This window comes from Mustela lutreola, chromosome 6, assembly GCF_030435805.1.
Source record: "Mustela lutreola isolate mMusLut2 chromosome 6, mMusLut2.pri, whole genome shotgun sequence".
Taxonomy (NCBI): domain Eukaryota; kingdom Metazoa; phylum Chordata; class Mammalia; order Carnivora; family Mustelidae; genus Mustela; species Mustela lutreola.
The window spans coordinates 151,746,570-151,767,880 of NC_081295.1; the positions used below are offsets into that span (position 1 = coordinate 151,746,570).

At 43.9% G+C, this 21,311-nt stretch overlaps 1 protein-coding gene across 3 annotated transcripts in view; it reads left to right on the top strand.

Moving 5' to 3' along the window:
• CDKAL1 (CDK5 regulatory subunit associated protein 1 like 1) overlaps positions 1-21,311 on the top strand; it is a 640,699-nt gene that overhangs the window by 513,749 nt on the left and 105,639 nt on the right. For all 3 annotated transcript variants that reach the window (XM_059179446.1, XM_059179445.1, XM_059179447.1), the window contains one exon: positions 9,794-9,856. In XM_059179446.1, the coding sequence (XP_059035429.1) occupies positions 9,794-9,856 (63 nt within the window). The remainder of the gene's footprint in view (positions 1-9,793; positions 9,857-21,311) is intronic.

The following is a 21,311-nucleotide window of genomic DNA, read 5'->3' on the forward strand; positions in this document are numbered from 1 at the left end:
TCTTTAGAAAATAAGGTGAACTTGATATAAGAAGATATGACTACTTAACGCTTTATATTATCAGCTGAATTAATGCAGAGTTCCCTGTTTATACTTTCCTCCAGCATTGGTAGCTCAGTCAAGGACCTCCAGGACAAACGGTGTCCCTGTGCCTCTAGCACACCCACAATGAAAACGACGCACTGATCACTGTACCTACAGTTCCACTAAGGTTATTTTAGAAACCGCAAAGCCAGAGATCAGTGGTACATTTCCACGTTTGCCTGGTTGGGGTTTTTTGAATACCATTAACAGTGGGTGAGCAGTCACTCGCCCCTTTGCTAACATCCACTCTGAGAAGTCTGTTTTTCATGTCCTCTGACACATGCTTACATGGTGTGCCCCTTTGGAACTTCCATAGATTCCAAACACTAAAGAACCTGAAACCTTCATTGACTTTGCTGTAACTGGAGGCAGAGAAGGAAATTCAAGCGTACGGTCCAAATTGGCACCATTTTATGGTCATGTCCATTACCTTCCAGATCTTACTAGGACGGAAGAGGTGGAAAATGTGTATAGACTTAGAGCAACCGATTATTCTTTATTTTCCCTTCTCTCCTCACAGTACCATTTCTCACCAAACACAAAAATATTACATGTATGCCTTCCTAAGGAAAAGCAGGTGACATTTTGAAGTTTGTCTGTTTTGCTGAGTATTTGAGGTATAGTAAGTGTATTTCATATCACTGATTTCTTTGTTAAGTCATTTCTGAATTTTGAGTTTTCTTGTTTTAGATGCCAAGGACCTGTTCTTTCTTCTTTGATCTTGAATGATTATTATCCTATTAGGGACACCAGCCGAACATGTCCAGTATCAAAGTGAGGTTGTGATTGAGTGCTGATAATGTCAAGTGCTTTTAATTAAGTTTCTGATTTTTTTTTAAAGATTTTTATTTATTTATTTATTTATTTGAGAGAGAGAGAGAGAGATAGTGAGAGAGTATGAGAGGCGAGAAGGTCAGAGGGAGAAGCAGACTCCCCATGGAGCTGGGAGCCTGATGCGGGACTCGATCCCGGGACTCCGGGACCGTGACCTGAGCCGAAGGCAGTTGCTTAACCAACCGAGCTACCCAGGCGCCCCAAAGTTTCTGGTGTTTTATGCATTGATAACAAAATAAAGTCCAAGTCTATTCAGTTAGCTCTCCATTCATTTTTCAGAAGCGCTCACCAAGTAGGGAACTAAATACAGAACAGTAGCCTGTGCTCTGCAGCCAAAGCCCCAATGTGCCCCAGAGGAATTCCTGCACAGAGTTCATTTTTAAGTCAAGGAAGAGGCTGGAAAATCAGGCAAAGCTGCAGACACAATATGGAGATTAAGAATGAAAATGCTTGATGGCATTCAGAGCCCTGAACGGCAAAAGCTGAAGGACAGTGGGGATCCCACCCGGAAGGCAGAGGCTGGGAGAAACCTCCGGGATCCTGTATTGGTCAGTGCTTCTCCACTTTGGCCACATACTGGGAAACCCAAGAGCTTCTCAGTAAGACCCTTGTCTGCGTCCCACCATGCGCATTAGCTCAGCGTCACTGGGGATTCACACCAGAACACTGGTATACTCTAAAGGTTCCTTATTGGTTCCAACCACAATGAGGCTCGAGAACCCCTGGCCTGATTCACCTCCCTCATATGGCAAAGGAGGTCCAGAGCGGATTGCTTGCTCAAGGTCAGAGAGCTGTGATTTGCTGGAGTATTAACCTCAACCTTCTCTCGTCTTCTTGCCTCCTTTGTCCTGAAGGCTTGCCCTGTGATCGCATCCCCTCTCCTGCTTTCAGTTAGACCGGCAGGCTCATGACTCCCACATCGGTGGCCCCGTCTCTGCTCCAGCACCCTGTCCTTATCTGACTTCCTCTTGTTATCTCCCTGGTGCCTCATGGCCAGCCGCTCAAACGCATTCTCTTCAATCCTGAACTCCCCTCCCTAACCTCCTCCCCCTCAAGACTTACTTTTGCCTGGATTCCTTATACAGGACACTTCTCTCCTGTTGGTTATCCGAGCCCCAGATCTTAGAGTCCCCACTGTTCTTCCCTGTCCTGTATGTACTCCTTACCTAATGAGTCGCCAAGCGCCATCTGTTCTGCCTCTGCTTTTTGTCGATCTAACCACCTCCTCTCCTCGCCCTAGCTGAGTCTGAGATCGGATGTTGTCCTTTTCTCTAAAGCATGGCCACAACCTCTCACACTCAGCTTCTAGCCTCGCATGATTGTTCCATCCCTAACACCACGAGGAAGCACTTTTTGGACCACAAATGGGATCATTTGTCCCGTTCCTTACAGTATGTGCTCTAACCACTTAGGCATCTCTCTGTTTTCACACAGCTACTTCCTTCCTCCCTCTGGGCACCTACACCCAGCCTGCTTTCCTGCAGTTTATAAATGGCATCAACTGTCTATAGACCCAGTTCTTTAATTCTGCTTTTATCAAAAACTAAACTCTCTGGTATTTTCCCTTTTCAACCAAATGCTGTCATATCACAGGCTGAGTTGAATAAGCTCAGCATCGCCCACCCCTGACACTGGGAACCTGCCCCTGCAGGAAGTATAATCAAGATCCCAGGGCAAACATCAGACCTGCCTTATGGTCAGACCACAGTTTGGATAGTTAACACTAACCTTCTAAGGTTTCCTGGCTACTTCATTTCTTATCCTTGGCTTTAGTGCCTCAGTGCTTCTTGCTAAGCCCTCACTGCAGTCCTCCTAGTTCCTGACTAGTCTCACCAAGGACCCCTGAAGCCCTGAGTCATTTGTTTTTACCTTGTCACTTTGCTGTGTTGGCCCTTCTGCCTCAGGACGTGGCTCTCTGACTTCCCTGCTAAATGCCTGTCTCTGGCAAGTAGTAACAGACCAGTTCTTGCTCCCTGGTGTTTATTTCCTAGAATTTTGACTCTGGTCTCTTTGTGGAATTTGTTTAGAACCTAACCCTCCTAGACACCCCACCCCCATCATCGATTACCTTCTTGTCTTAAGGGCCCTTGCATGACACAAAGATAACCTGTTCAGAACCTGCATGCCCACTTAATGAGTTGTCTTGGCTTCTTATCTTTTCACTCTTACTTTCCACTGCTATTTGCTAGTCGATTGGTTAGCCATTTTCCAGGCTCCCTGCCAACAAGGGGGCAAGAAGAAATAAGTGACTTGAAACTCTCTTTTCCTATCATATCAGTTATACCTTTATATTTAACCTGTGTTAGTAGTTGCCCTAGAGTTTGCAGTATGCTGTTCCAATCAAACCAAGCAAAAAATAAAATAAAATAAATAAAAAAATAAAATCTCATGCAACAACTCAACTTTAGGGGTAGTGTGAGTACCTTAACACAATTTTTTTTTTTTAAGATTTCATTTATTTATTAGAGAGAGAGAGAGCACACAACCTGGCAGCAGGGGAGGTGCGGGTTGTATAGGGAGAGAGAAGCAGACTCCCTACCAAGCAGGGAGCCCGATACAGGGCTCAGTCCCAGGATTCTGGGATCATGACCAGAGCCACCAGGTGCCCTAATGACACAGTTATCTTAATGTCTTTCCCCAACCCTTAGCGTCATTGTCATTCATTTCACATATACATAAACATGCATAATTGAATATATTTTTGCTGTTACTGTTTTGAATAAGCTGTTACCTATTAGATCAATTAAAAAAAATAAAAATAAAACTTCTTTTACCTGCAGTTTATTCTTCTCTACTTATTCAGTGCTCTTCCTTCTGATCCAGATTTCTGACCTATATAATTTTCCTTCTCTCCAAAGAACTTCTTTTAATATTTCTTGCAAACAAGGTCTGCTGGAAATAAACTCCCTCAGTTGTTTCTCTGAGGAGTTTTTTATCTATTCATTTTGGAAGGCTAATTTTGCAGGGTACAGAAGTCTGAGTTGGTGGGTTTTTTTCTCAACACTTTGAATATTTCTCTGTCTTTTTGCCAGCGTGGTTTCTGGGAAATTAGATGTCGTTCTTATCTTTGTTCCTCTATAGATAAGGAATTCCATCCCCCTTTGGTTTCTTTCAGTAATTTTTATCTTTGATTTACTATCATTTGAAAATAATATACCAAAGAATAGGTTTCTTTGGCATTTATTTTGCTTGGTGTTGTCTGAGCTTCCTAGATCTGTGGTTTGATGTCTGTCATTCATTTGGAGAAATTCTTAGTCATTACTGTTTCAACTATTTCATGTGTTTTTTTTCTTCTTCTTCTGATGTCCCCATTATGCATATTTTATACCTTTTGTAGCGTCCCACAGTCCTTGGATTTTTTTTTTTTTAATTGTCTTTGCTCTCTCATCTTTTTGGGTTTTGAGGATTCTGTTGTTACAGTCTTAGAGATTCCTTCCTCAGCCACGTTCACTCTGCAACTTGGCCTATCACAGGCATTCTTCATTTACACTGTAGTATTCATCTCTAGGGTTTGGGGAGGTTCTTTCTTTGATTTCCATCTCTCTGCTTACATTTTTCATCTGTTCTTGCATACTGTCTATGTTATCCGTTAGAACCCTCAACATATTTTTAACTCCTAGTCTAAATTCCAGTACTCTGCCATGTCTGGTTCCGAAGCTTGGCCTGTCTCTTCAAATTGTGTTTTTGACTTTTGTATGTCTTGTAAATGTTCTTGACAGCTGGACATGATGTACTGGGTAAAAGGAACCAGTGCAAATAGGCCTTTAGTAATATGGTGAGGTGTAAGGACAGGAGAAGCATCTTAGAGTCCAATGATGAGATCTCAGTCTTTTAGTGACTCTGCCTCTGGACTATAAACAGGTTTTCTCAGTGTTTTTCCTCCCTCCTTGGGTGAAACAGGATGGCTTAGTGGACTGAAGTTGGGTATTGCCCTTGTCAGGTTAGCTAGTCTCTGATAATACCCCAGGAGATAAGACCCTGTTTAACTAGTTTCCCCCAGAGGGCAGGCCTTGTTGAAAACAGAGTACTCTGGTGTATTTCAAGGTGCCTCTTCTTACCCTTCCTGTGCCTGCAGCCACAGGGGGTTTTCCTCTGATATTTAGTATGAGAACCTCGCTGAGCTCTTGGAGGCAAATCTCAGGATATTATAGACCACCCACTCCTGCCTCATGACTGTATCATCCTGAAGTTCTTTTTTTTTTTCCTTCTTAAGATTATTTATTTATTTATTTGACAGAGACAAAAATCACAAGTAGGCTGAAGTAGGCAGAGAAGCAGGCAGATAGAGAGGGAGAAGCAAGGCTCCCCGCCGAGCAGAGAGCTCGATGTGGGGCTCCATCTCAGGACCCTGGGATTGCGACCTGAGCCGAAGGCAGAGGCTTAACCCACTGAGCCACCCAGGTGCCCCCCGTCCTGAAGTTCTTAACAGAGTTGTCTGCACTGAGCCTCCAGCAATCCCTCCGTTACCATTCCAGTTTTCTTGCTCATGCTTCAGATGCTCCAGAAGCCACATTCCCCATATTGACTTAGTGGTCTCCCCCAGTCCTGGGGGCATCAGTGTTTTCCGTCTTTCCCTCCCTTCTGCATCCAAAAAAGAGTTGGTTTTTCAGTCTGTTCGCTTGTTACTTGTTAGGCCAGAGTGGTGTCTTCCAACCACCTTACACGGGGAACTGGAAACAGGAAGTTAGTATATTGAAACTCAAACCTGCTCTTTCAGCTTCTTACCACAAAGTGTCCTGAAACATTTATATTGTATTATCTACAAGAGAGAATGACACAGAAAGCACTGGATTCTTTTGGGTTAAAATGGTGGATATTGTTACAATTTAATTGATTATATAACCTCACCTTCAAAATTCAGATTTTTCGTTGCATGCTCTTTCAGATCTCACTCCTTGTATCCATTTGATAAAAATTGAAATGATTCCATTGTCTGGAAACCTGAACTGTTAAAAATGCTCCACTGGGGCCTTTAGTTTTGTTTGGTTTTGTCTGAAAAGGAGTTTAAACTTGGGTCTTAAAGGGGTCGTCAGTGTTTTCTGTTCTCGGAGTGTGAAATATAAAAACAGTTTAGGAGACACCTCTGGGATGGAAATTCTCCAGAATCTCAAAGTTTGACCAGATTTTCAGACTGCCTCATCTTCTAGACCCAAGTATTCCCCACACAGACTCATCTCTGAGGCCTGTACCCCAGTGAGTACAGGGAAATGGACTCGAAGACCCTCGTCTAGCTCCAAGGGAGATGTTTGTCATACTTACTGTACTTGGCCACCCTCGTTTCAAGTTCATCACACACCTTGTTCAACATGTTTACTTTTTAAACACTCAGAGAATTAACAGGTGGTTGCATGACTGAGATGTTTGTTTTAACAGGCTAAAAAGTGGGAGGTAGTTTATAGACACACACTATGATGCAATAGGAAAGTATCTAATTATTCCATTTTTGGCTCGGCTTTTAGCTTCAGTTAAAACTGCTGATAGCAAGGCTCAACAAGTTTTGTAGCCCAGGACTCTTAGCAGTGTCTGCCTATGAGAAACCGGCTCACTGGTGGTAACGGCCATTCCCTTGTACATGAAAGCTTCTCCTTGGCTTTGGCACTAAAATTTAGGAAAGAATTTCAGCATTTCTGTCATGCACGGTTCACAGTGTGAATGCGGAAGGCTCTGAAAGTGCCATATCTATGTCCGCATGCTCTGCAAACCAACTCATAATATTCTCTGCCTGAACATCGAATGCCCAAAAGTAAAACCCTGGTAGCAAGACAGCTAACGGATCTCTGGCCTGGTGGGTTCATTCTGATGTATTTGGGTATAGGTTCTGATTGGTTCTTGCACTGTCTTCATGCAGTGGAAGGAGAGAGGATTTTTGCTGGTTGTTCATTTGGTTTGGGGTCAGGGGACTATTGCCAGAAGTAGACATGATCCAAGATAGCGATTTGAGATCTGGGATGGCTAGCTCTTTCTGTAAAGGGCCAGAGAGTAAATACTTTAGGATTAACGGGCCATAGGATCTGTGTGGGAACCCCTCGACTCTGCTGTTCGAGCACAGAAGCGGTCATAGGTACACAGAAACAAATGCGTGTGGCTGGTGGCTGTATCTCAGTAAAATGTTACTTACAAAAACAGGTGGAGGGCTAGATTGGCCTATGGACCACCCGTTGTCAAACCCTATTCTGGATCCCTGAACATATACCACTGAGCTGTATGATTCTGACCTCCCAGGAAAAACAGTTGTAGTTTCCAGTTAACCGAACTAACACATAGAACCTTCAGGATTCCCAGCCGAGACTTCCCCATATTTGTATATATTAAAATTGTTGTCAGAAAGAAGAGCATTGTTTTCCCTGGCTGGCTTCTTTTTGGTGCTCATCTGAATTGTGTTATTTATTCGTCATTTATACCCCACTTACTTCCCAAAATAATTTGATGTAGCTTACAGTAAAAAGCATGTATAGGTTTTAGCTGTCAAAACAGAGATATAAAACCAAAACCACATGAAAATGTCACACCAAACAATCTCTGAATATTCCATTTCCACCCGCCAACTCAAGCAGGTAGCTCAGCCTTTTTGGGACGAACCAGTCTCTCAGACACCTCCTAAACTGAACATTGATATGCTCTGTGTTTTATCTTTCCTAGCATAATTTCCTTCCTGAAAAAATTTCACCCCATGTTTTATAGTGAGTCTTCTACCAAAGGAAATGTTCGTATCCGTCATTTTTCTTCTGATAGAAGTATAACCCAAGAACCCTTATACATCTAAGGGGGTACATGGAAATAAAAGAGAAAATCACAAGCTAAGGAAAACTTTGGTGAGCCCGTGACTAGTTCAGAACAGATTTTGGGGCCCCTGGAGAGTCAGGGGACGGTTCCCAGTCAGTCACAGGCTCATGCCTGTCCTCAGAGGGAAAAGAAGCCGTACGTTGCTTCAGCTTCAGGATGGTCAGAAGCCCACTTCCGAGGTGGACAGGGGAGGTGGGGGTTTGGGATGGCTGCAGGGAGGGGTGATGTTTAGTGGGTGACGTGGAAACAAAGCCAAGGGACTTGCAGCCCTGCCAGCTGGAATCGTTCTGAAATAGAAAAACTGGTCTACGGGGCAACAAGGGCGTACAGATGACTCTGATCTCAAATCCGAGCTAATGCGGGATTCAACTGCTTAGCCAAGTGGCTCCCAGTGGTCACGGAGAGCCCAAGGCCGGAGGGTCTGCTAGGATCCCTGGCACTGGGGAGGTGAGACAGATGTGCTCAGGCAGACACTGGAGTTTAAAAGGAGGAAATGCAGAAAGACTTCCCTAGGAAACCTGAATACCAGGCAAGGATCCATTCACAAGTGAAAACAGAAGCCGCTTGGCTACCTGGCAGTTGGATTAGCAACAGCACAGGGGAGCCAGAAGCAAGAGGGGGTTGGTAGTAAGGACAGGAGACCACGCTCGCACCAGCATTGCAAGATGCAGTCGTGGGCTAACTCGACGACGTAGAAGAAATCAGTTCTGTAATTGGCACCTGGGAAGATGTTCGATCTCTGTTTTAAAGATGTTTCATCTGCTCAGTGAATTGAGAAATATCCTAACCTTTATATGGGAAAGAGAAATGAAGAATTTCCAACTTATGCGGCAGTCCCTTCTCTCGTTCACTCTTGCTCGGAAGGCAAATCGGAGTAGGGTTTGGAGGGAGGAGGTCGTTCGCCGTTACCCGTCAAGGTGATCAGCATGCCGGGCTCTCTGACTCTGCGTCTGCACCAGTACAATGTATTGTTTCTGAGAAAAGTGCACACTGTCAAGCTGGCAAAGATGTTTGTGCCAAGATGATCATTTTGTGAAAAAATGGAAGTAAAATGCTGAAAAAAATTTCCGATTGCAGAAGTTTTGGATTTCAGTACCCCATGTAAGGGATTGCAGATCTGGTTATACAGGTTTTTAAGTTTGGCAAGGATCAGTTGTGAAGTTGGAAAAAAACAGTTTTGGGACTGTATACAGAATGGTCCCCTTTCTTTGAAAGTAATAATTGTATGTGAAAATACATGCACGGAAGATCTAGAACCACAAGTAAAATTTCCCGTGGTGGTTATGGTGAGTGGACAGGTCTCAGTATACGAGAAAACAAGCTGCTTCTTCCTGTCGACCAGAAGAGAACCCCACCGCCCCCCTCCCACTGTCACAGACACTTAGAGGAGCAGGAGGTAGAGACCAGCCTTAAGTAGTGGATTCAGCTGGAGAAAACCATCTCATTAGCAGGAAAAGAGGCTTCTCTTTTCATCATCAAGTATGAGGCTTATGTCATCATTGTAGATATGCCTGTCTAAGTCAGGTGAATTCGTTTATTCCATAAGCAAATAGCTTCGAGTGCTGCGTGTGAGATACCACGCGAGGCACTTGGGCTACACAGCAGAACAGAACAAAGGCAGCCTCACACAGAGGCCTGAGCTGTGACTAGGAAACCAGGGGAAGGTGTCCTGTTTCACTGGACGCACATAGGCGTCCAGGTCCCGGTAACAGCAGTTGGCATTACAGTGAAATCCAAGCATCTCAGTTTTTTTCTTCAGTGTAGTCTCTTCTGTTTAATCTCATGTGTTTGAAAATAGAGTTTCTGAGGATGATTACTGTTTCAACTCTGAAAACTCCAGGAAAAGGTCTCCTCGCTGGTGTGTGACAATGAACCACAAAGCCATCAAGTGGCTATGATTTCTGATTGCAACCCCGTATCCCAGACTGGCACTGTAGTCCCTCACTCTGCACAAGGAAGAACCTCTAAACAATGTCTTCATGCAGGTGGATAAGTAGACAGAGAGATACATAGACAGACAGACATTTAGATACTTATGCACGTGTGTGTTTTTGTCACCTGTCAACTCACATGTTTGTGTTTTCTTCCACAGAAAAAACAGAGAACGAAAGACCTTTCCCGGGTGTTCCATTCTTATAGTCCGTACGATCACAAGGTAAGAGAAACGTGTTATTCGTGTGTTGGATTCAAGTCTTTCTGAACATAGAGCACAGTTCCCACCAGTGGATAGTGATTTTGAAGTACGTTTTCCAATTACATTTGTATTTCCATTTTTTAAAATTTATTTATTTATTTTTTTAAAGATTTTATTTATTTATTTGACAGAGAGAAATCACAAGTAGTCGGAGAGGCAGGCAGAGAGAGAGAGAGGGAAGCAGGCCCCCTGCTGAGCAGAGAGCCCAATGCGGGACTCGATCCCAGGACCCTGAGATCATGACCTGAGCCAAAGGCAGCGGCCCAACCCACCAAGCCACCCAGCGCCCTGTATTTCCATTTTAATTTGTCAGCAGTTTATCTCTGCTAAAGAAGTCAAAAAATCTTCATTTCTGAACTGAAATAATTACGTCTTATTCACATTAAAATCCAGTTACACGTTGTCCCCGAAATCTCAAAGACGAGGCAAAAATAGATTTGGGGGTGTTATTTACTTGGTTGGTTTTTTTCTTTCCAAACGCTGAAGAAATGAACTTAACTTTTGAATTGGTAAAGACAGTTGAGATAGGCATTACCAGCTCTTTGGCTTTCCATTGCTCCTAACAGAGGTATTTTCTCTGAATAAAATCCCAAAGAAAGAGCAGTATATAGCATAATACCTGAAATGCCCACTTCCAAAAGTTTTGCCCCACAGAAGACCAACCAGATAGTGCCGAGACCCCACGTATTTGTCCCCCATCTTGAAGGACCTATGGCCCATGTTGCTTCATTTGTACCCCACGCTCTTCACTCCCTGTATTTGAAGAATCCCCAGACAACTTTTTACTTGTAAGCATTTCACCATCTATTTGTATAAGAGCTCTTTAAAAACACACACGCACGCACACCTGACTGTCTTAAAAGAAAACTCTCACCACCACATCATCGTGGGGAAATATATTACAGGGTTCCCGAGGCTCCCGCACCACTTCCGCATCATGTAAAGGTTCCAGGAAATCTGTTAATTCGAGGTGATTTCAGAAGCGAACAAAAAATTTGCACACTTGAAATGCTAATATAAACTTCAATCTTGGTCTGTGAATTTACAAGGAGACATGTGGTGGGGATTTTTTAACTAGCCAAAATAAGTAGTGTGAAAACTATTTTCCTCAGTTGAGAATTACGGAGATGTCTGGATTCAGGAGGAAAAAACTGTGCCTGTTGTTCATAGAAGTTGAAAGATTTTCAGTAGCTTCTAGTGTTTCTGTAGTAACCAATTGACTTAAGGCACCAACAATTTGTGAAAGCGGTGTTTATGGTTCATGTGACCATGGCAATCTCTAGTACTAAAAATATTTCATGTTGCGTTTTTCTGCAGTCCCTTTGCAGAATATGGCAATTTGTTTGAAAGAGATCAGGAGAGCCAGTAATGCCTGACGGTAGAGAGAGAAGGTGCCGGCAGATAAGGAACATGCCAGCAAAGGGAAGGAGGCTGGCCGGATTCCTAATAGGAGAGTTGTAGTGTTTTAGATGAGGCCATTTAATTTAATTAACAGATATGCAGCAATGGCTAAAGTCAACATTCAGGAACAACAAAAGGCTTTGACAAATCAAAGGTCTTGCCCGACTTGTGTAAATTTTGCCCACTTCTAACATTTTTTGATTCACAGTTAAGGGAAATTCCATTACTCTTTTATTAGAACTCTTAATGGAACTTAGCCATTTGCAGCTCCTACCGGCTTCCTCTTCATATCCTTTGTGGCATTGTATCAAAGTCACCTCAGATTATTTTGGCTTCCCTTGTGAAGACTTCATTCCTCTACAAATTAGTCATTGGGCAATGAGGAGTTGAGTATAAGTGCTAGTCGGAGTTCCTTTTGATCTTTGCTTCAGGATCAGTAATAAATTATTGTAAAGAGCTGGACTGCTTGGTGAGTGATTTTTGAAGTTCCAAAGGTTTGGCCTGTTGGCATTCTACTTCATTCTGCATGTGTAGGGACGGAAAAGGGGAAAGTTGCCAGGCAGCTCCTGCCCCTTTCTCCAGCTCCATCCAGACACGTCCCATTGGGTCACTGTCAACCTTTCCTGCTCTTGGTCCGTGTCCATAATGACTAGCACCACAGGGGCTGAGGAACAGACACTGCTCTCTCAGTCTTAGAATCATCCCCCACCTCCCCCATAAATAAAATACAACAAGGAGCTCATGATTCAAGTTACTTTGTCATTTTAAGTACCCAATTATATTAAACAAATTAGCTTTCTAAGCAGATAGGTTTTAACATAGAATGTTTTGTATAAGATGTGGTTAGAGTTGGCTTAAGTATCTCGTGCTTGGTAAGATCTCTGTAGTGATCTTCGAATTAAATATATACATGTTATAAATGAAAGCTTATATAAAATAAAATATAGGCTGTCTGCGACGTGCTTTTAAAAAAAGAATGTGGGGCACCTGGGTGGCTCAGTGGGTTAAAGCCTCTGCCTTCAGTTCAGGTCATGATCTCGGGGTCCTGGGATCCAGCCCGGCATTGGGCTCTCTGCTCAGCAGGGAGCATGCTTCCTCCTCTCTCTCTGCCTGCCTCTCTGCCTACTTGTGATCTCTGTCTGTCAAAGAAATAAATAAAATCTTTTAAAAAAAGAATGCAAGGCAGAGAGTGGATAGGATACAGTAAAATCAGACCGGCTATGTGTCAATGATGAATGAAACTGAATGATGAGTTTATGGGGGTTCATCATGCTATTCTGCATATTTTCCTTCTTTTGTTGTTGTTGTTAACTTGGATGGAAATGTTCCTGGGATTGAACATTGTGGTATTCGTTTCCTCTCTAGCTAGATTCCTTTTATCGTTAATTTTTCCCTTGACATAAAGTTATACCAAAGAAGGAACACTCAGCATTTCAGTGGGCTCCTTATGCTGAGTCAACTCAGAAACGCAGCTTCTGTTCTAAAGCTGGCATCATTTCCCAGGGTTTCATCCCAAATTATAGTGGGTCACTGAAATGATAGCCCGGCCTGCTAGAAACTGTTAAAACAGTGGTAATTACAAAGGATAGTCCAACCGTTCTCTTCCCGGTGAGTCAGCTGTGTTTGCTCTTTTCTCCTCCGCAACTCCCCCGGCCCAGCCAAGATTGCTCTTGCCTGACCCCAGGCACAGGAGCGTCACCGGGTTAAACACACCAGTGGTGTTTGAGTGAGGCCAGGTGTGTTTCCTGATCGTCCTTGGAAGCCACTGTTTACGTTGTAAATGGTCAGTTGGGTTTCTCTTAAAAGCTGTTGCAGAAAGCAAATAAAGCTTAGAGCAAAATGTGCACTCTGAATTAGTCTTAAGGAAATTACCTGATTTATTTTTTATACTCTAAGACAAATTTGGCTGGAGATGGGAAGAATTTCATTTTGCAGTGTTATCTCTGGTTCCATGACCATTTAAAAAAAAACAAAACAAAAAACTATTTCCAGTTCTTGTAATACAGACTTACAGAGAATGGCTTGATGAAAGCCCATTCCCATTTTTCTGTCCTCATAAAAGGGAACATTGGTAAAGAGAATCCAAGGCAGCAGGTAATTTGGTTTTATTTTGTGCTCTGTATGCTGTCCTCTGTGATTTTAATAAACACATCATAAACATAGCTTGTAATTTCTGAAAACACGTCATCCTAACTACCAGGAAAGGTTACAGGTCCAGAACCCTTCCATGTATCTGGAGTTGAATTTTTTTCTTTGGATAAGTTACGGGTAAGCAGAGCAGGGCTATAATTAGAACAGTTTTTATTAAAACTCTGCTTATTAGCATGTGCTGTCTTTGGTCCGAAAGAAGTATTGCCGTGCATAGAAAAGATGTCTCTCTCTCTCCCTCTTTATTTCCTTCCATACCCTCCTTTTTCTTTCTTGTTAGGTTTTTATCAGAGTTATGTGTTCAGGGGGGAATCTCAGTTTATTAGCTAAACACAGATGTTTATCATCTGCTAACGTTAAAAAGCTATAAAATACGAAAATTGGAAGAAAAAGTACACAATTCTGTTTCAGTCTGTGGTGGTTTTTAATATCTGGATAGTTTAGTCTCTAAACAGTTATTCTGTGTAACTTTTTATATATTCCACCATTAAAAGTGAGTCTTAAACGGGTTACTGTTACAGTTTCTATATTTTATAAAGTGAACATCTCATGTTCTTGGAATGACTGTTATTATTTCAGAATTTTCTACATTCATGGACATAAATACATAAACACATGTGAGAGAAGAAACATTACTGTAAAGCCATGTTGGTGGAAGTGGCTTTTCCTTTTTGGCTTTTTGGGGGTTTGTTTGTTTGTTTGTTTTTTGGTGACTAGTGTTATTTTAAGAGTTTTTCTATCAACACAGACATACATCAGCTGAGCTGTACACAAATTCCTAGGTGCCCCCACAAGCAGCTGTGTATGAGTTACCATACAAGCAGATAGGAGACCGACATCAGTGCTTTACACAGCCAGGGGCCTTCTGTGCGGGAGTCTCTGCGCCTGAAACCCAGCTCAAAGCCTGCCCGCCCGCCAGCCAGGGCCCAGCCTGTCCACCCCACTGTTTAATTCTCTCCCCCACCTCGTTACTTCTTCAAGTCCCCCATCCACAAGCAGTCCATTTTTAAAAAGAATACTTCTAACAGGCGTACATGTCTGGCTTCCCCCAAAATAATCCACCCCAGCAGCAGCTACAAAGAGGGTGGTTATGGCTTCCAGAAGCCAGAGCTCCATTAAAAACTGGCAGCAGGCTAAAAGGAGGGCAAGGCCAAGGCCATAAAGACGCTAAGTCATCAACAAAGGAACTCAGAAGTGCCGCTACCCAGGACCACTTAATTTGGACCCAGATACCTAAAGATCCCTACCCATTTTTGCAGTCTCGGAGTAAAATAATTGGCCCTGAATTACATGAAGAGGCAGATGTTTGAGGATAGTAGAGACGTGTATGGTCTATTTTTAGAAATATTGCTATTTTAAGGATAGGTATTATTTATCTTGGAAACTTAGGAATAGCTGTTTTTTTTAAAGGTTGGATGAATGAAGTATTACTGTAGAATGTGGTTTAATAACAGAGAAAATAGTAAGAGGGGTTGAACATAGTTGGGTAAAGGACGAAATACTGTTTGCGGGCAGAAAAAATGAGCAGAGAATCCATATTTCCCCAAATTACTTTTTTGTATTATTAGATACTGTAAAAACATCAAAGTACACGACATTTTTATCTTAAAGAGTATGCTAGGCATAACTTGAGTAGAAGAATTATAACTAACTTATCGGTACAGTGCATTTTTAAGTGTGATATTAAATGTACAAAAATACCGACTTGTATTTGCATAACCCACACTTCCTAAGGCTACCTTAAACTCTGCTATTAATACAAACACATCTGGGAATTCATGCCTCCCTGTGCGCCGTGAAATATGATTTAATAAAAAAATGTAAAAAAAATATTGTCTGTGGCTTTATGTAGACAGAAGCATACAGCAAAAGTTTATTTTTAAAGTCTTGGGGGAAAAAAGTCATGGGATATGCCACCACCCTCCCTTCCCTGAGAGACTGTAGTCCCTGTGGCATTGAGTCCCATAAATACATATGTCCTACCTGGGACGAAAGGGGCAGTTTCGCATTAGAGATCCTGTATTGATCTACATTTCTCCATCAATCGGATTTGTCTGGTGATTTAAGATAACAGAAGTCCCTCTACCCGGCTCTCTCTGCTTGGAGAATAACGGTCATTCGACTCAGTGCCGAGGCAGCCGCAGTATGGTCAAGCCGTCATCATCCCCTGCGCGGGGAGGAACGTGTCGCAACAGAGCGGTTTGAGTGGTTCCTCCCGAGGGGAGATGGGAATTTGGATCCCGGCCTGCTGGCCCTGGTGCGCTTCGAGCTATCTGCTGTCTGGAAATAGCACATTCAGTTTTTAACGGATGCGGCGCTTTACCATAGCCAGATCCGCACGGCGCGTGCGGGCAGAGAGACAAGTTATTGACTCGGCGTGTTGACGCCACGCTTCGCACAGCTTGTCCAAAGCCATTTGTGCATGCCACTCTCTTCCCCATCTTTGGCAAAGACCAAAAAATGTTTAGAAAGCGGCTGGGCTGCCTGAATGGCTCAGCAGGTTAAAGCCTTTGACTCAGGTCATGATCCCAGGGTCGTGGGATCGAGCCCCGCGTTGGGCTTTCTGCTCAGCAGGGTGCCTCCTTCCTCCTCTCTCTCTGCCTGCCTGTCTGCCTACTTGTGATCTCTGTCAAATAAATAAATAAAATCTTTTCAAAAAAGGGTGAGGGGAGGTGTTGCTAAGTATCAGGAACGACTGGATAAATGCCCAGTTGGTCGAGTTGCTTACTGTTGTAGAGCCGCGAGGCACGGGGAAGTGAGTACTTCAGGAAGGAGTAAACCCCCGTTCACATCCCATGATCTCTACCCTAAAGCCGAACGATGAACTTAGCCTCAAAGCTAAGCGCGTCTCTAAAGCACATCCCGCTAGAACTCTGCGCCCCCGTTTGTTAAAATGTCTTCCCTCTCAAGGGGATCCTAGAGCCATTAGCGAGGTGCAGACGTGGCTCAGCGGGGTTTTCCTTCAGCAGTAAATGCGTCTGGCTACCCTTCTGCTTCCTGATCTGTGCCAGCCTGACCCAAAGGCGGCGTCTTCATATTTAACCCTCCCCAGCGAGTGATTCAAGTCGTCTAACTCAACAGCTTTCCTTGAGCATCACTTTGCCACTGTATCTCTGTTTTTTTCTCTTTTCCTTCTAAAATGACATTGATCTAAAACCCAAACATTTTTTTTACACGTTAGTTTATGATGTTACCCGAACCACAAGGACGGGGGATACGGAAGGAGGCGAAAGGGCAGACACAGATCCCGGCCCGGCGGATGCCAGCTCCCTGCTTTGCCAGTCACCCTGAGGACTGACAAAGAGAATGGAATCTGAGGGGACCTTTTAGCATTGTTGTTGTTATTATTATTATTCAGGTATAGAGTGCACACCATGTAACTGGCACTATCCCCAAAGCTTCACAGACCTGCAGAAGCCCTTTACTCTTCATACCGACCCTATAAGATGAGGACTTGGGTTATCCCCTATTTTACAAGTGAGGAGACAGACCCGGGAGATTCTCTGACTGCTCAGGGTCACAGAGCCCGTAAGTTACAGAGCAGTCAGGCTCGAGTCCAGGCTCATCACCCTGGTACCAGGAGTAGCTGAAGAGTCACCGTGTAAGATGCTCTAATAAAAGGTGGACTGACCCTTAAGGTCATGGCCAAAGTGACCCTTCTTCCCCTGCCTCTCCCCCCGGCCCCCACCACTTCCTAGTCAAATTCTAGGTAGGTGAGCTGTAGGGAGAACGAAGTGCGAGACGGAATGAAAGGGACCAAAGTCAGAAGCAGGGGAGGAGCATCGAGGAGTCCGTGGACTGAGCTCCTGGTGAAGCAGACAGTAAAGCAGCCAGGCCAGACCCTGAAAACCACCGCCCTGACCCCCAGTGTCCGGGGCCCAGCTGGCTGATTGACCATCAGCCTGGGGCCGAGATGTGTTGAGTAAAGCTGGATGGATGTCAGGGCGAGTATGACCAGAGACCAACAGATCAGGCTGGCCCGCGCTCTGTTCCCCATCTTGCCTTCCCGCACTCCTGCCTGCCTTCTTCGGGACCAACAGGGTAGGAGGTGTCCAAGCCAGAGAAATAGGATAAGGCAGAGTCTAAACCACTGAGAAAGGTTGAGGAGAAAGTCATCTGAAGCCGTGACACGTCGGCATGGGAAAACAGTGGCAGAGCAGCTTAGAAGCAGGTAGGATGGCGTCCTGGGCCACTTATCCAGACCCCAACTGGCACTGTGGCTACCTTTTATGGGCAGGCGGGGTCATGATGCAGAAATTGGGAAGTTTCCTGGATCTGGAGGTAAGAACCTCATAGTTAGTAGATGACTCTCTCCCCTCCACCTCCCCACCCAAGCACTCTTAGAAATCTTAGTAATAGGGGAAGAAGCTTTGCCAACATGCAATAAAAGTATTGATAATAAGAGTATTGATAAAAAATAATCAAAAGAACATCTACGTACATACGGCAGTTACTATGTTTTCAAATTACTTCTCAAACCTGAAGGAGTCTCCGTTTTTCCTGCCATTGCTTGCGCAACGCCGCTACGAAATTCACCAGCACAGGGTGGAAGTGAGCCGAGGGCAGGGAGAGGAACAGCATTGTATCAGGAGCTGAAGGTGCCCTACAGCCACCCCGGGCTTACACCACTCTGTTCCACCAGTCACCGTGCCTATCCTCCGTCATCAGTCTCTGCAGCCTGTCCCAAGCCTGTCTGTGTCTCATCAGCACTGTGCACGACCGCTTACCGGCCTTTCCCACTACCACTGGCACAACACTTGTGTCTGGCTTAGTAGCCAGTCGGTATGCTAGGGTTGCCAGAATGGACAAATAAAAACACAGCGCACCCAGTTAAATTCAAATTTCAGCTAAACAGTGAGCATTTTTTTATATGAATTAAGTCCCACACAATAGTAGGACGTAGATATACTGAAAATTTATTCATTCATCTAAAATTAATAGGCACCTGGGTGTGCTCTTTTTATCTGGCAACCCAGGCTGCACAGGTATGACATAGTTCACTTTGGCAAATTGAGACAGAAAGATGAAAAGTAAAGAAAATCCCAAAATGGAAGGAAATTTTTAAAAAATGATGTTAAAACCTCTCCTGCATTCGGTGCTAAGGACGTAAGAATATTTGCTCCTCCTCCTCATCCTATCCTTATTTGCACACCGTGCCTGGCCTCCTCTCAAAGACGGACGCCCATGACAGATATTTTTAATTAAGAAGAGAGAACTAGGGGCGCTTGGGTGGCTCAGTGGGTTAAGCCTCTGCCTTTGGCTCAGGTCATGATCTCAGGGTCCTGGGATCGAGCCCCATGTCGGGCTCTCTGCCCAGTGGGGAGTCTGCGTCCCCCTCTTTCTCTGCCTGCCTCTCTGCCTGCTTGTCATTTCTCTCTCTCTCTCTCTCTCTCTCTCTCTCTCTCTGTCAAATAAATAAAACCTTAAAAAACAAAAAAAAAAAAAAAAAGAAGAGAGAACTAGGACACCTGGGTGGCTCAGTCTGTTAAGCGTCTGCCTTCCACTCAGGTCATGATCCCAGGTTCTGAGACTGAGCCCTGCATTGGGCTCCTTGCTCAGTGGGGAGCCTGTTTCTCCCTCTTCCTCTGCCCCTCCTCCTGCTTATTTTCTCTTTCTCTCTCTCTCCTCCAAATAAATAAAGTCTTTAAAAAAAAGAAAGAAAGAAAAAGAAGATAGAACCTGCCGGAAGGGGGGTGGGTGGGTGGATGGGGGCGAAGGAGGGTACTTGTGATGTTGGCAAGTGTTGAGTCACTATATTGTACACCTGAAGCTAGTATGACACTGTATGTTAACTAACTAGGATTTAAATAAACTCTTAAATAGAAAAAGAAGATAAGGGACGCGTAGGTGGCTCAGTTGTTAAGTATCTGCTTTCGGCTCAGGTCATGATCCCAGGTTCTGGGATCTAGTCCCACATCAGGCTCCTTGCTCAGTGGGAAGCCTGCTTCTCTCTCTCCCTCCTCACTGCTTGTGTTCCCTCTCTGGCTGTGTCTCTATGAAATAAATAACTAAAATCTTAAAAAAGAAGAAAAAAACAACTTACTCATTTGACCTTAGTTCTCTAAAATCTTATAACAGCATTTTACCCTGGGAAATCTGGGAAATTGCTTGGAAGACACAAACAGAAGTTAAATTAAAACATACCCATACCTTACTTTCAAGGAATAAGAATTTTCATTTCCCCCCTGAAAAGCACACTTTGTTTCTCGGCAGTATATTTTATCCATAAAACATAATTAATGACTTCTTCGTAGCTGAAGTTATTTCTGTTGAGATGTACAGAGAAACATTAATGCTGGCGGTACTCGTCGCAAGTAATGTAGAGTCACTAGAGGAATGAGGAAGCTCATTCTGCTTTTCTTTTCTCTCTCTCTCTCTCTTCTTAGCTCTACTGCTCAAGTTTTAAGACTGTCCAGAGTCCTGTGATTGGTGGGCTGTGGGTTGATGCTGTTTGCGGAATGGGCTCCCCAGGCCTGGCCTGTGTCTTCCTCAGCCCATCATTAACAGTGGCTGAAAGGCCTCGGTCTGTGCGCCCCTCTCATATGATTACCAACCCGCGATACAGAGTCAGACTTGCACGATTTCCAGAATTCTTTTGGCCAAAAACAGCGAAATGCAAGTATTTCCATGGGCCAATAATTCACTCTCTCTCGGGTTTTTGCGCAACATTAAGAAGACGGGATTACAGTTAGCATCTGTGGTGTTTTTCTCGTGTATACATTAACACTCAAATCCTGAAATTGGAAAACTGGCATTTTAGCATCTGGGGAAAAAAAAAAGTCAACTAGCTTCTTCTAATGACTGCTAATATTTTCCATTATTCAACACTACCTTGGGGTGCCTTTCAGAATTCCGGAGATATTTTAAAGGCACACGTGTCAAATAAAAATAAGAGAGTTCTAAAAACTCAAGTTCTTTTTAATTTAGCTAATGTATGGAACACACATGGGTAAGAAAGGAGACTATCCATTTTTAATTACCATAAAGTGTAATAATCCAGCTACCATGCATAAAACAGATCTCTAATTCCGTTTAAGATTTTTTTCTTTTGAGGGGGGATGATTTTAAAGCTGCTTGTTTGTCTTTACCCCTCACTATTTCCTATCCACACTTTGTTTTTCTGATCTAATTTAAAATTTTAAGTTGTCGCGGGTTAAGGTTTCATTTGACCTTTTCCACCACCCCCTCCTAGGCCTTTTTCACGCTCTCTTGTTTTCGGTTGTCTCTAGGTGCAGGCTGATTACCTTCCCTTGTCCATCCTGGGCATTCATGTTTTCTTACCATTCCACTTTTTGCATTTCTCCACTGTTTCTTAGGTATTCTTGCCTTTTGCCCTGCATAATGTGTCTCCTTGGGGTCTTGATGTGGGGTCTTGAGTCCTGGTACTTCCCTTCCACTGGAGCTAGTCACTGATGGCTGGACACAGTGGTCCACCCTCCGATTATACAGTCGTAACTGTAGAGCTGGGAACGCCGTTAGAGTTCCTGCAGTCCTACCTCACCCCCATCCCATCTCTACTGCGTAGGTGAGAACAGGGTCCTTGTGTCCTGCTGAATTCATCCTTCCGAATTCAGTTTCATTTCCCCTTTTCAGATGCCCCAGGAAAATTGATCTCACACTACCACTCTGACGCACGTATGCCTTTATTACTTGACTTGTCGTGCTCTGAGAATTCAGCTCCATCCAATAAATGTGGGTTTTTCCCTGGAGGACAGGCACAGTGACGGGGCTAAGATGCTCATAATCCAGCGGGGCAGTAGAGGGAGATGGCAGCAAATATTGCATTTTCTTACTTTGCTCTGTTAAGTATTATTATTGGCCTAACTGTTCCATCCTGCTGCACTGTGGGTGTCTGCAGGACGGAGAT